At 48.4% G+C, this 12,741-nt stretch overlaps 1 protein-coding gene across 3 annotated transcripts in view; it reads left to right on the forward strand.

Moving 5' to 3' along the window:
* LOC112259668 (guanine nucleotide exchange factor VAV3-like) overlaps positions 1-11,016 on the forward strand; it is a 120,034-nt gene extending 109,018 nt beyond the window's left edge. For all 3 annotated transcript variants that reach the window (XM_042329152.1, XM_042329153.1, XM_042329154.1), the window contains 2 exons: positions 8,223-8,371; positions 10,696-11,016. In XM_042329152.1, the coding sequence (XP_042185086.1) occupies positions 8,223-8,371; positions 10,696-10,737 (191 nt within the window). In that variant the 3' untranslated portion in view covers positions 10,738-11,016. The remainder of the gene's footprint in view (positions 1-8,222; positions 8,372-10,695) is intronic.
* The last annotated feature ends 1,725 nt before the right edge of the window (positions 11,017-12,741 follow it).

The following is a 12,741-nucleotide window of genomic DNA, read 5'->3' on the forward strand; positions in this document are numbered from 1 at the left end:
AAGACAGCAGCTTCTCTTCCTGGGGTTTATGTTGGATCCCCATTAGTTGCTGTCAAGACTCTTCCTGGGGTTTATGGGGCTGGCCCCCACTTCATATTCGTCTCCAAACCCACTGGCTCCAGGTCATCTATAAGGCTTTGCTAGGTGAAGCCCCGCCTTATCTCAGCTCACTGGTCACCATAGCAGCACCCACCCATAGCACACGCTCCAGCAGGTATATCTCACTGGTCACCCCCAAAGCCAACTCCTCCTAACACTTCACATAAAAGAATGGAATTAAGAAGTATGTAAATATTAGGATGAGCAATGTCGGATTGACATTGACTAAAATACAGTAGAATAGATTACAGTATATACATATGAAGCTCAGGGATTCGATCTAGCAACCTTTCGGTTACTGGTCCAACGCTCTAACCACTAGGCTACCTGCCGCCCCAAGGTTCTGCGAGGGTTAACATGCTTAAATGTCTGACTCACGTCATTATGGGGTATTGTGTGTAGACTGATGAGTAAATATAACAATTTAATACATTTCAGAATAAGGCTGTAATGTAACAAAATGTAGAAAAAGTCAAGGGGTCTGAAAATTTTCCAAATGAACTGTACATTTGCTTGTTCTTGAACTGAGCCTCAATCCAAATTGCACCTGGTTCTAGTACTTTGGTGGTTGTATGCACCAAGCTTGGCACACCTGTATTTGGGGAGTTTCTCCCATTCTTCTCTGCATACCCTCTCAATCTCTGTCAGGTTGGATGGGGAGCAACGCTGCACAGCTATTTTCAGGTCTCTCCAGAGATATTTGATAGGGTTCAAGTCCGGGCTCTGGCTGGGCCACTCAAGGACATTCAGAAACTTGTCACGAAGCCACATCTGCATGGTTTTGGCTGTGTGCTTAGGATCAAATCAAATCAAATCAAATTTTATTCATTGATCCTTGTCCTGTTGGAAGGTGAACCTTCACCCCAGTCTGAGGTCCTGAGCGCTCTGGAGCAGGTTTTCATCAAGGATCTCTCTGCACTTTGCGCCGTTCATCTTTCCCTTGATCCTGACTTGTCTCCCAGTCCCTGCCACTGAAAAACTTCTCCACATCATGATGCTGCCACCACCATATAGTTCAATCTTGGTTTCATCAGACCAGAGAATCTTGTTTCTCATGGTTTGAGAGTCCTTGTGCCTGTCATGTATCTTTTACTGAGGAGTGGTTCCATCTGGCCACTCAACCATAAAGGCCTGATTGGTGGAGTGCTGCAGAGATAGTTGTCCTTTTGGAAGTTTCTCCCGTCTCCACAGAGAAACTCTGGAGCGACCATCGGGTTATTGGTCACCTCTCTGACCAAGGCCCCAAGGCTCTTCTCCCCCGATTGCTCAGTTTAGCCAGGCGGCCAGCTCTAGAAAGGGTCTTGGTGATTCCAAACTTTTTCCATTTAAGAATGATGGGGGCCACTATGTTCTTGGGGACCTTCAACGCTGCAGACATGTTTTTGTACCCTTCCATAGATCTGTGCCTCAACACAATCCTGTTTCGAAGCTCTATGGACAATTCCTTCGACCTCATGGCTTAGTTTTTGCTCTGACATTCACAGTCAACTGTGGGACCTTATATAGACAGGTGTATGCCTTTCCAAATCTTGTCCAATCAATTTAATTTACCATAGCTGGACTTCAATCACGTTGTAGAAACATCTCAATGATGATCAATGGAAACAGGATGCACCTGAGCTCAATTTTGATTCTCATAGCAAATGTTATTTCCAACTCCTCCGTAAATCCAGCTGCATATTGAACGTTGAGATTGCCGAAAGGCCAGTATCTTTGGCAATGACGTAGTGGCAAGAAGCGGAATGTCAGCTAAACAGACTGGTACCCAGACTAGAGATAGTCAATACCCTCCTGGATCAAGATCCCCTTTTCCTAAATTGTTTGGTGCATGAAACAAATTAACAATATTAGCAATAGGAACAAACACTTGTAAGGAAAACAACAATGAAGGCAATGCGAGCCCCAGCCAGAAAATGTGCCAGGGGAAAAATCTTGTGTAAGGCTGCGCAAATGTCGGCATACTTGATATCCGGAAACACTGGGGAAGCGCCTGCCACTCACTACAGCGCCAGTCACTCACTACAGCGCCAGTCCATCACTACAGCGACTGCCAATCACTACAGCACCAATCCCTCACTACAGCCCCAGTCACTCACTACAGCGCCAGTCCCTCACTACAGCGACTGCCAATCACTACAGCGCATGCCCCTCACCACAACGCCAGTCACTCACCACAGCGCCAGTCCCTCAATACTCAATACAGGCATCTGCATCTGTGTGCGTGTGTTTCCATTAAAGTGTGTGTGTCAGAGGAGGCTGCTGATGGGAGGACGGCTCATAATAATGGAATGGTGTCATCAACTTCAACCACATGGTTTCCGTTCCATTGACACCAACAGCCCTTATTCCCTCAGCAGCTTCCACTGGTGTGCGTCTATCGATGTGTGTGTGTGTGTTGGTTAGGCAGCGGTAGAAACACATTGACCTGTGTTTATTTATCCTGTGGGAGTGGGTGTAAGCCAGGGAACCCGTACTGACCTGTGTTTATTTATCCTGTGGGAGTGGGTGTAAGCCAGGGAACCCATACTGACCTGTGTTTATTTATCCTGTGGGAGTGGGTGTAAGCCAGGGAACCCATACTGACCTGTGTTTATTTATTCCTGTGGGAGTGGGTGTAAGCCAGGGAACCCGTACTGACCTGTGTTTATTTATTCCTGTGGGAGTGGGTGTAAGCCAGGAACCCATACTGACCTGTGTTTATTTATTCCTGTGGGAGTGGGTGTAAGCCAGGGAACCCATACTGACCTGTGTTTATTTATTCCTGTGGGAGTGGGTGTAAGCCAGGGAACCCGTACTGACCTGTGTTTATTTATTCCTGTGGGAGTGGGTGTAAGCCAGGGAACCCATACTGACCTGTGTTTATTTATTCCTGTGGGAGTGGGTGTAAGCCAGGGAACCCGTACTGACCTGTGTTTATTTATTCCTGTGGGAGTGGGTGTAAGCCAGGGAACCCATACTGACCTGTGTTTATTTATTCCTGTGGGAGTGGGTGTAAGCCAGGGAACCCGTACTGACCTGTGTTTATTTATTCCTGTGGGAGTGGGTGTAAGCCAGGGAACCCATACTGACCTGTGTTTATTTATTCCTGTGGGAGTGGGTGTAAGCCAGGGAACCCATACTGACCTGTGTTTATTTATTCCTGTGGGAGTGGGTGTAAGCCAGGGAACCCGTACTGACCTGTGTTTATTTATTCCTGTGGGAGTGGGTGTAAGCCAGGGAACCCATACTGACCTGTGTTTATTTATTCCTGTGGGAGTGGGTGTAAGCCAGGGAACCCGTACTGACCTGTGTTTATTTATTCCTGTGGGAGTGGGTGTAAGCCAGGGAACCCATACTGACCTGTGTTTATTTATTCCTGTGGGAGTGGGTGTAAGCCAGGGAACCCATACTGACCTGTGTTTATTTATTCCTGTGGGAGTGGGTGTAAGCCAGGGAACCCGTACTGACCTGTGTTTATTTATTCCTGTGGGAGTGGGTGTAAGCCAGGGAACCCATACTGACCTGTGTTTATTTATTCCTGTGGGAGTGGGTGTAAGCCAGGGAACCCGTACTGACCTGTGTTTATTTATTCCTGTGGGAGTGGGTGTAAGCCAGGGAACCACATTGACCTGTGTTTGTTTACCCTGAAGGAGTGGGTGTAAGCCAGGGAACCCATACTGACCTGTGTTTGTTTATTCCTGTGGGAGTGGGTGTAAGCCAGGGAACCCGTACTGACCTGTGTTTGTTTATCCCTGAAGGAGTGGGTGTAAGCCAGGGAACCACATTGACCTGTGTTTGTTTACCCTGAAGGAGTGGGTGTAAGCCAGGGAACCCATACTGACCTGTGTTTGTTTATCCTGTGGGAGTGGGTGTAAGCCAGGGAACCACATTGACCTGTGTTTGTTTACCCTGAAGGAGTGGGTGTAAGCCAGGGAACCATATTGTGGAGTTGACTTGAGCTAGGGTGCACAGTACGACCAGTCTGGCTATTCAGCCTCTCTGATGGGAACAGACGTGTGTGTGTGTGTGTGTGTGTGTGTGTGTGTGTGTGTGTGTGTGTGTGTGTGTGTGTGTGTGTGTGTGTGTGTGTGTGTGTGTGTGTGTGTGTGTGTGTGTGTGTGTGTGTGTGTGTGTGCGCGAACAGAAGTCACTGTTTGTGTGTGTGTGTGCGAACAGAAGTCACTGTTTGTGTGGTGGGAATTATAGCCATCTGTATTTGACAGACCCCATGCTGGACTAAGGCTGTTACCTCATGCTGGAGTGTGTGTGCGTGTGTGTGTGTGTGTGTGTATGACTGGTAGGTTGGCATGGAGAAAGATTTGACTTGCATAAATGTCACACACACACAAAATAAAAGCGGATCCAAACCCCTTTCTGGTTTTTTTCTTGGACAGTATAGGATGTCAAGGCTTAGAACAATGGAGATGGTTCTACACGTGTAGGATCTTAATTTGAGCCAGTCTGCTAAAGCAGGAAAATAATCCCGCAGCAACAGGAAATTTAAATTCCTTATTATTTTAATGAATGGACATTTTTCTAAAGGGTTGATACATTTTTCATAAAGGAAAAATAAACTCAGAAATGTCCAACTGGAAATTAAAAACTTTGGAAGCCTTTTTACATTTGTGAGTGTTTAGCAGACTCTCTTATCCAGATCCACTTACAGTAGTGAGTCATTTAGCAGACTCTCTTATCCAGATCCACTTACAGTAGTGAGTCATTTAGCAGACTCTCTTATCCAGATCCACTTACAGTAGTGAGTCATTTAGCAGACTCTCTTATCCAGATCCACTTACAGTAGTGAGTCATTTAGCAGATACTTAGCAGATATTATCCAGATCTACTTACATTAAGTAGTGAGTCATTTAGTAGACTCTCTTATCCAGAGCGACTACAGTAGTGAGTCATTTAGAGACTCTCTTATCCAGATCCACTTACAGTAGTGATTCATTTAGCAGACTCTCTTATCCAGAGCCACTACAGTAGTGAGTCATTTAGCAGACTCTCTTATCCAGATCCACTTACAGTAGTGATTCATTTAGCAGACTCTCTTATCCAGATCCACTTACAGTAGTGAGTCATTTAGCAGATACTTAGCAGATATTATCCAGATCTACTTACATTAAGTAGTGAGTCATTTAGTAGACTCTCTTATCCAGATCCACTTACAGTAGTGAGTCATTTAGCAGACTCTCTTATCCAGATCCACTTACAGTAGTGAGTCATTTAGCAGATACTTAGCAGATATTATCCAGATCTACTTACATTAAGTAGTGAGTCATTTAGTAGACTCTCTTATCCAGAGCGACTACAGTAGTGAGTCATTTAGCAGACTCTCTTATCCAGAGCCACTACAGTAGTGAGTCATTTAGCAGACTCTCTTATCCAGATCTACTTACAGTAAGTAGTGAGTCATTTAGTAGACTCTCTTATCCAGAGCGACTACAGTAGTGATTCATTTAGCAGACTCTCTTATCCAGATCCACTTACAGTAGTGAGTCATTTAGCAGACTCTCTTATCCAGAGCCACTACAGTAGTGAGTCATTTAGCAGACTCTCTTATCCAGATCTACTTACAGTAAGTAGTGAGTCATTTAGTAGACTCTCTTATCCAGAGCGACTACAGTAGTGATTCATTTAGCAGACTCTCTTATCCAGATCCACTTGCAGTAGTGATTCATTTAGCAGACTCTCTTATCCAGAGCGACTACAGTAGTGAGTCATTTAGCAGACTCTCTTATCCAGAGCGACTAACAGTAGTGAGTGCATGCATTTCATTCCCGTGGGAATCTAACCACCCTGGCTGAGCCACAGGAGACCATTTTAAATGTCAAATACACAAGAAGTTTGAAATTTCTGTATTGCAGTAAAATTATCCTGCAACCGTGTGGTCAAATTAAGATTCTACATCTGTATACAGTACAATGACTTACAACACAAAAACGGTTGCTGATTTGTTTGGCACTTTCAATGCTTTGCTCACTAACTCCCATCAGCTTTTGCAAGTCTTTTATGATTTTGCTAACTTTTCCCAACTCTCTCTCCCTCTGCTCTCTCTGAAACTTGTTTACATTGATTGTGTTCTCTCTCCCCAACTCTCTCTCTCTCTCTCTCTCTCTCTCTCCCCATCTCCCTCTCTCTCTGTCTCTCCCCATCTCTCTCTCTCTCTCTCTCTCTCTCTCCCCCTGTCTCTCTCTCTCTCTCTCTGTCTCTCCCCATCTCTCTCTCTCTCTCTCTCTCTCTCTCTCCCCTCTCTCTCACTCTCTCTCTCTCTCTCTCTCTCTCTCTCTCTCTCCCCCATCTCTCTCTTTCTCTCTCCCCATCTCTCTCTCTCTCTCTCTCTCTCTCCCTCTCTCCCCATATCTCTCTCTCTCTCTCCCCCCATCTCTCTCTCTCTCTCTCCCCATCTCACTCTCTCTCTCTCTCTCTCTCTCTCTCTCTCCCTCTGCTCTCTCTGAAACTTGCTTACATTGCTTGTGTTCTCTCTCCCCATCTCTCTCTCTCTCTCTCTGTCTCTGTCTCTCCCCACCTCTCTCTCTCTCTCTGTCTCTGTCTCTCCCCATCTCTCTCTCTCTCTCTCTCTCTGTCTCTGTCTCTGTCTCTCCCCATCTCACTCTCTCTGTCTCTGTCTCTCCCCATCTCTCTCTCTCTCTCTCTGTCTCTGTCTCTGTCTCTCCCCATCTCACTCTCTCTGTCTCTGTCTCTCCCCATCTCTCTCTCTCTCTCTCTCTCTCTCTCTGCTGGTCCCATGTTTTATGAGCTGAAATAAAGATCCCTGACATTTTCCATATGCACAAAAAAAGCTTATTTCTCTAAAATATTTTGCACACCTTTGTTTACATCCCTGTTAGTGAGCATTTCTCCTTTTGCCTGCCCAGATAATCCATCCACCTGACAGGTGTGGTATATCAAGAAGCTGATTAAAAGGCATGATCGTTACAAACATGCACCTTGTGCTGGGGACAATAAAAGGCGAGTTTTGAGGGAGCGTGCAATTGTTATGCTGACTGCAGGAATGTCTACCAGAGCTGTTGCCAGAGAATGGAATGTTCATTTCTCTACCATAAGCCGCCTCCAACATTGCTTTAGAGAATTTGTCAGTAGGTCCAACAGTACGCTAGCCCAGGACCTCCACATCCGGGCTTCTTCACCCGCGGGATCGTCTGAGACCAGCCACACGGACAGCTTATGAAATTGAGGAGTATTTCTATCTGTAATAAAACACTTTTCTGATTGGCTAGGCCTGGCTCTCAAGTGGGTGGGCCTATACCCTCCCTGGCCCACCCATGGCTGTGCCCCTGCCCAGTCATAGATCTCTCTCTTATTGTTTACATTGCCAAAGCAAATGAAATAGATAGAAATATGAAATAGAAGTGAAATAAGCCCACCCAAAAATATACAGTAAACATTTGCATATTGTCATAACACTGTATATAGCGATAATACGACATTTGCAATGTCTCTATTCCTTTTGAAACTATTGTGAGTGTAAAAACTCTCTTTCTCTCTCTCATCCATACTTTCTCTCCCTCACCACCTCTTTCTCTCTGAACATTCTGCACATCTCTGTAGTCTGTCCTCCTGGCAGCTGGGGCTTTGTTCCTCCCTCCTCCTCTCCTTTCTGGTCAGGTACAGGTGCACTCTTTCTACTCTTTCTGTGTTCTACTTTTCTTTCTACAGCTTCTCTAGTCAGCTTACCTCATGCATTTCAAGTGTGTGTGTGTGTGTGTGTGTGTGTGTGTGTCAGTGTGCATGTGTCATTGTGTGTGTGTCAGTGTGTGTGTGTGTCAGTGTGCATGTGTCATTGTGTGTGTGTGTGTGTGTGTGTGTGTGTGTGTGTGTGTGTGTGTGTGTGTGTGTGTGTGTGTGTGTGTGTGCACGTGTTGTGTGTGTGTATGTGTGTGTGTCAGTGTGTGTGTGTGTTTGCCAAAGGAGGTTGGTGGGAGGACCAATAGGAGGACATTGTAATGTCTGGAATGGAATGAGCAGAGCAGAGTCAAATTGGGTTTCCGTGCATTTGATGTGTTTGATACCATTTCATTATTCCATTCCAGACATTAGAATGAGCCCCTCCTCCTACACGCACCTCGTCGCCAGCCTCCTCTGGTGTGTACTAACGAGCCTGTTGTTGTTGTTTGTGCCAGTGTTCTCTCCCAGGGTGGTGGGCATCGCGTTGGCACGCTACGACTTCAGTTCCAGAGACACCAGAGAGCTGTCTCTACAAGAGGGAGACTTAGTCAAGATCTACACCAAGATGGCTAACGGCTGGTGGAAGGGAGAGGTCAACGGCAGGGTGAGTTTATATCTCTGGTGGAAGGAGAGGTCAACGGCAGGTGGGGTTATATCTCTGGTGGAAGGGAGAGGTCAACAGCAGGGTGAGGTTATATCTCTGGTGGAAGGGAGAGGTCAACGGCAGGGTGAGTTTATATCTCTGGTGGAAGGAGAGGTCAACGGCAGGGTGAGTTTATATCTCTGGTGGAAGGGAGAGGTCAACGGCAGGGTGAGTTTATATCTCTGGTGGAAGGAGAGGTCAACGACAGGGTGAGGTAATATCTCTGGTGGAAGGGAGAGGTCAACGGCAGGGTGAGTTTATATCTCTGGTGGAAGGGAGAGGTGAGTTTATATCTCTGGTGGAAGGAGGTGAGGTGAGGTAATATCTCTGGTGGAAGGAGAGGTCAACGACAGGGTGAGATAATATTTCTGGTGGAAGGGAGAGGTCAACAGCAGGGTGAGGTTATATCTCTGGTGGAAGGGAGAGGTCAACGGCAGGGTGAGTTTATATCTCTGGTGGAAGGGAGAGGTCAACGAGCAGGGTGAGGTTATATCTCTGGTGGAAGGAGAGGTCAACGGCAGGGTGAGTTTATATCTCTGGTGGAAGGGAGAGGTCAACAGCAGGGTGAGTTTATATCTCTGGTGGAAGGGAGAGGTCATGAGGTTATATCTCTGGTGGAAGGGAGAGGTCAACAGCAGGGTGAGTTTATATCTCTGGTGGAAGGAGAGGTCAACGGCAGGGTGAGTTTATATCTCTGGTGGAAGGGAGAGGTCAACAGCAGGGTGAGTTTATATCTCTGGTGGAAGGAGAGGTCAACGGCAGGGTGAGTTTATATCTCTGGTGGAAGGAGAGGTCAATATCGGCAGGGTGAGTTTATATCTCTGGTGGAAGGAGAGGTCAACGGCAGGGTGGGGTTATATCTCTGGTGAAGGGAGCAGGGTCTCTGGTGGACAGGGAGATCAGGGGGTGAGGTTATATCTCTGGTGAAAGGGAGAGGGGTCAGGTTATATCTCTGGTGGACAGGGTGAGGTTATATCTCTGGTGGAAGGAGAGGTCAACGGCAGGGTGAGTTTATATCTCTGGTGGAAGGGAGAGGTCAACAGCAGGGTGAGGTTATATCTCTGGTGGAAGGAGAGGTCAACGGCAGGGTGAGTTTATATCTCTGGTGGACAGGGGAGATCAACGGCAGGGTGAGTTTATATCTCTGGTGGAAGGGAGAGGTCAACAGCAGGGGTGAGGTTATATCTCTGGTGGAAGGAGAGTTCAACGGCAGGGTGAGTTTATATCTCTGGTGGAAGGAGAGGTCAACAGCAGGGTGAGTTTATATCTGGTGGAAGGAGAGGTCAACAGCAGGGTGAGTTTATATCTCTGGTGGAAGGGAGAGGTCAACGGCAGGGTGAGTTTATATCTCTGGTGGAAGGAGAGGTCAACGGCAGGGTGAGTTTATATCTCTGGTGGAAGGAGAGGTCAACGGCAGGGTGAGTTTATATCTCTGGTGGAAGGGAGAGGTCAACGGTCAGGTGGAAGGGTGAGGTTTATATCTCTGGTGGAAGGGAGAGGTCAACGGCAGGGTGGGGTTATATCTCTGGTGGAAGGGAGAGGTCAACGGCAGGGTGAGGTTATATCTCTGGTGGAAGGGAGAGGTGAGGTTATATCTCTGGTGGAAGGGAGAGGTCAACGGCAGGGTGAGTTATATATCTCTGGTGGAAGGAGAGGTCAACGGCAGGGTGAGTTTATATCTCTGGTGGAAGGAGAGGTCAACGGCAGGGTGAGTTTATATCTCTGGTGGAGGGTGAGGGTGGAGAGGTCAACGGCAGGGTGAGTTTATATCTCTGGTGGAAGGGAGAGGTCAACAGCAGGGGTGAGGTTATATCTCTGGTGGAAGGAGAGGTCAACGGCAGGGTGAGTTTATATCTCTGGTGGACAGGGGAGATCAACGGCAGGGTGAGTTTATATCTCTGGTGGACAGGGGAGGTCAACGGCAGGGTGAGTTTATATCTCTGGTGGAAGGAGAGGTCAACGGCAGGGTGAGTTTATATCTCTGGTGGACAGGGGGAGAGGTCAACGGCAGATATCAACGGCAGGGTGAGTTTATATCTCTGGTGGAAGGAGAGGTCAACGGCAGGGTGAGTTTATATCTCTGGTGGACAGGCGAGGTCAACGGCAGGGTGAGTCTTTCATCCCACTTTAATTGAAACATGACTTCCTTCCGTCTGTGAAAGGTCATGTTCTCCCTGCCGGTGAATCCAACGTTCCTGATCTTTATTTAGATGATAATGGATTTGTGTCAGTGATCTTTTCCATATGATTTCCATTTTACAGTGACGTGTTTTTATTGTTGGCAGGTGGGCTGGTTTCCCTCTACATATGTGGAAGAGGAAGACTGAGCTGGTTGATTAAACCTCAGCTCTCAGGTGACACGGCTATAGCCCACACTGCACTACGGCTCCAGACATCCTCCAGGTTGTGGAGCCACAGCATCCTGGCACTCTGATAGAACTCAGACAAGACAAAAGCCCCAAGCCAGACAGATGGAAGTAGGACATGCCCTCTATCCTCATCCATCCTCACCCTACCTCACCCATCCTCAACACACCCATCCTCCTCAACACACCCCTCCTCACCTCTCCCATCCTCACCTCACCCCACCCCACCTCAGCCCTCCCCTCCCATCCTCACCCCTCCTCACCCTTCCTAACCCCTCTCCACCTCATCCCCTCCTCACCTCACCCATCTTCACCCCTCCCCACCTCATCCCCTCCTCACCCCACCCACCCATCTTCACCCCTCCCCACCTTATCCCCACCTCATCCCCACCTCACCCCACCCACCCATCTTCACCCCTCCCCACCTCATCCCCTCCTCACCCCACCCACCCATCTTCACCCCTCCCCACCTTATCCCCACCTCATCCCCTCCTCACCCCACCCACCCATCCTCACCCCTCCCCACCTTATCCCCACCTCATCCCGTCCACCCCTCCCTACCTCATCCCCTCCTCACCCATCCCATCCTCACCCCTCCTCACCCCTCACCCATCCTCACCCCTCCCCACCTCATCCCATCCTCACCCCTCCCCACCTCATCCCATCTTCACCCCTCCCCACCTCATCCCCTCCTCACCCATCCCATCCTCACCCCTCCCCACCTCATCCCCTCCACCCCTCCCTACCTCATCCCCTCCTCACCCATCCCATCCTCACCCTTCCTCACCCCTCCTCACCCATCCCATCCTCACCCCTCCCCACTTCATCCCCTCCACCCCTCCCTACCTCACCCCTCCTCCCCATCCCCCCACCCATCCCATCCTCACCCCTCCCCTCCTCACCCATCCCATCCTCACCCCTCCCCACCTCATCCCCTCCACCCTTCCTCACACCTCTCTCCTCACCCCCCTCCCCCCATCCCCTCCTCACCCCCATCCTTTCCCCCTCCCCTCCTCACCCATCCCATCCTCAACCCATCCCCTCCACCCTTCCTCACACCCTCCCCTCTCCTCTCCCATCCCCTCCCCACCTCATCCCCTCCCCCTTCCTCACCCATCCCCACCCCTCCCTTCCTCCTCCCCACCCCTCCCCTCCTCACCCCTCCCCACCTCTTCCCCTCCACCCTTCCTCACACCTCCTCTCCTCTCCCATCCCCTCCTCATCCCCTCCCTTCCTCACCCATCTCCCACCCCTCCTCTCCTCTCCCATCCCCTCCCCACCTCATCCCCTCCACCCTTCCTCACCCCTCCTCTCCTCTCCCATCCCCTCCTCACCTCATCCCTCCTTATGACCAGCACTGTTTTATTCTGACTGCACTATAGACTCCAGACTTAAAGTAGAGACAGTCCCTCCCTGGTTGAGAGTCAAACTTGATGAAGCTGGTCTTCTCTTACCTTGTGTTGTTATTGATAACATCACTGGTTAGTCTGACAGATTGGTCAATTATTAAACACTCTTGGCACGAAAGCAAGAGATTTTTCTGCTTTTCTACACCCACATTGTTTGAAGACTGTACACAATGTTGAAGACTTGTTTTGTTGTGCTAAAATGATTCCATTATGTGACCGCTATGCTCCCCTTATATACAGTGAGCTCCAAAAGTATTGGGACAGTGATATTTGCATCTGCATCGCTTGCTGTTTAGGGTTTTAGGCTGGGTTTCTGTACAGCACTTTGTGACATCGGCTGACGTGAATAATATAAATACATTTGATTGGTCGATTGATTTGTTGTTGTTGTTTTGGCTCTGTACTTTAACACTTTGGATTTGAAATGAAACCATGACTGAGGTTCAGCTATAGAGTGTTTAACCCCATTGTATTTGTTTTCAAATCCAAAGTGCTGGAGAACAGAGTAAAAACAAAGTGTTACTTGTGTTACTGCCCCAATACTTTTGGAGATCAC

The sequence above is a fragment of the Oncorhynchus tshawytscha genome, linkage group LG10 (assembly GCF_018296145.1).
Source record: "Oncorhynchus tshawytscha isolate Ot180627B linkage group LG10, Otsh_v2.0, whole genome shotgun sequence".
Taxonomy (NCBI): domain Eukaryota; kingdom Metazoa; phylum Chordata; class Actinopteri; order Salmoniformes; family Salmonidae; genus Oncorhynchus; species Oncorhynchus tshawytscha.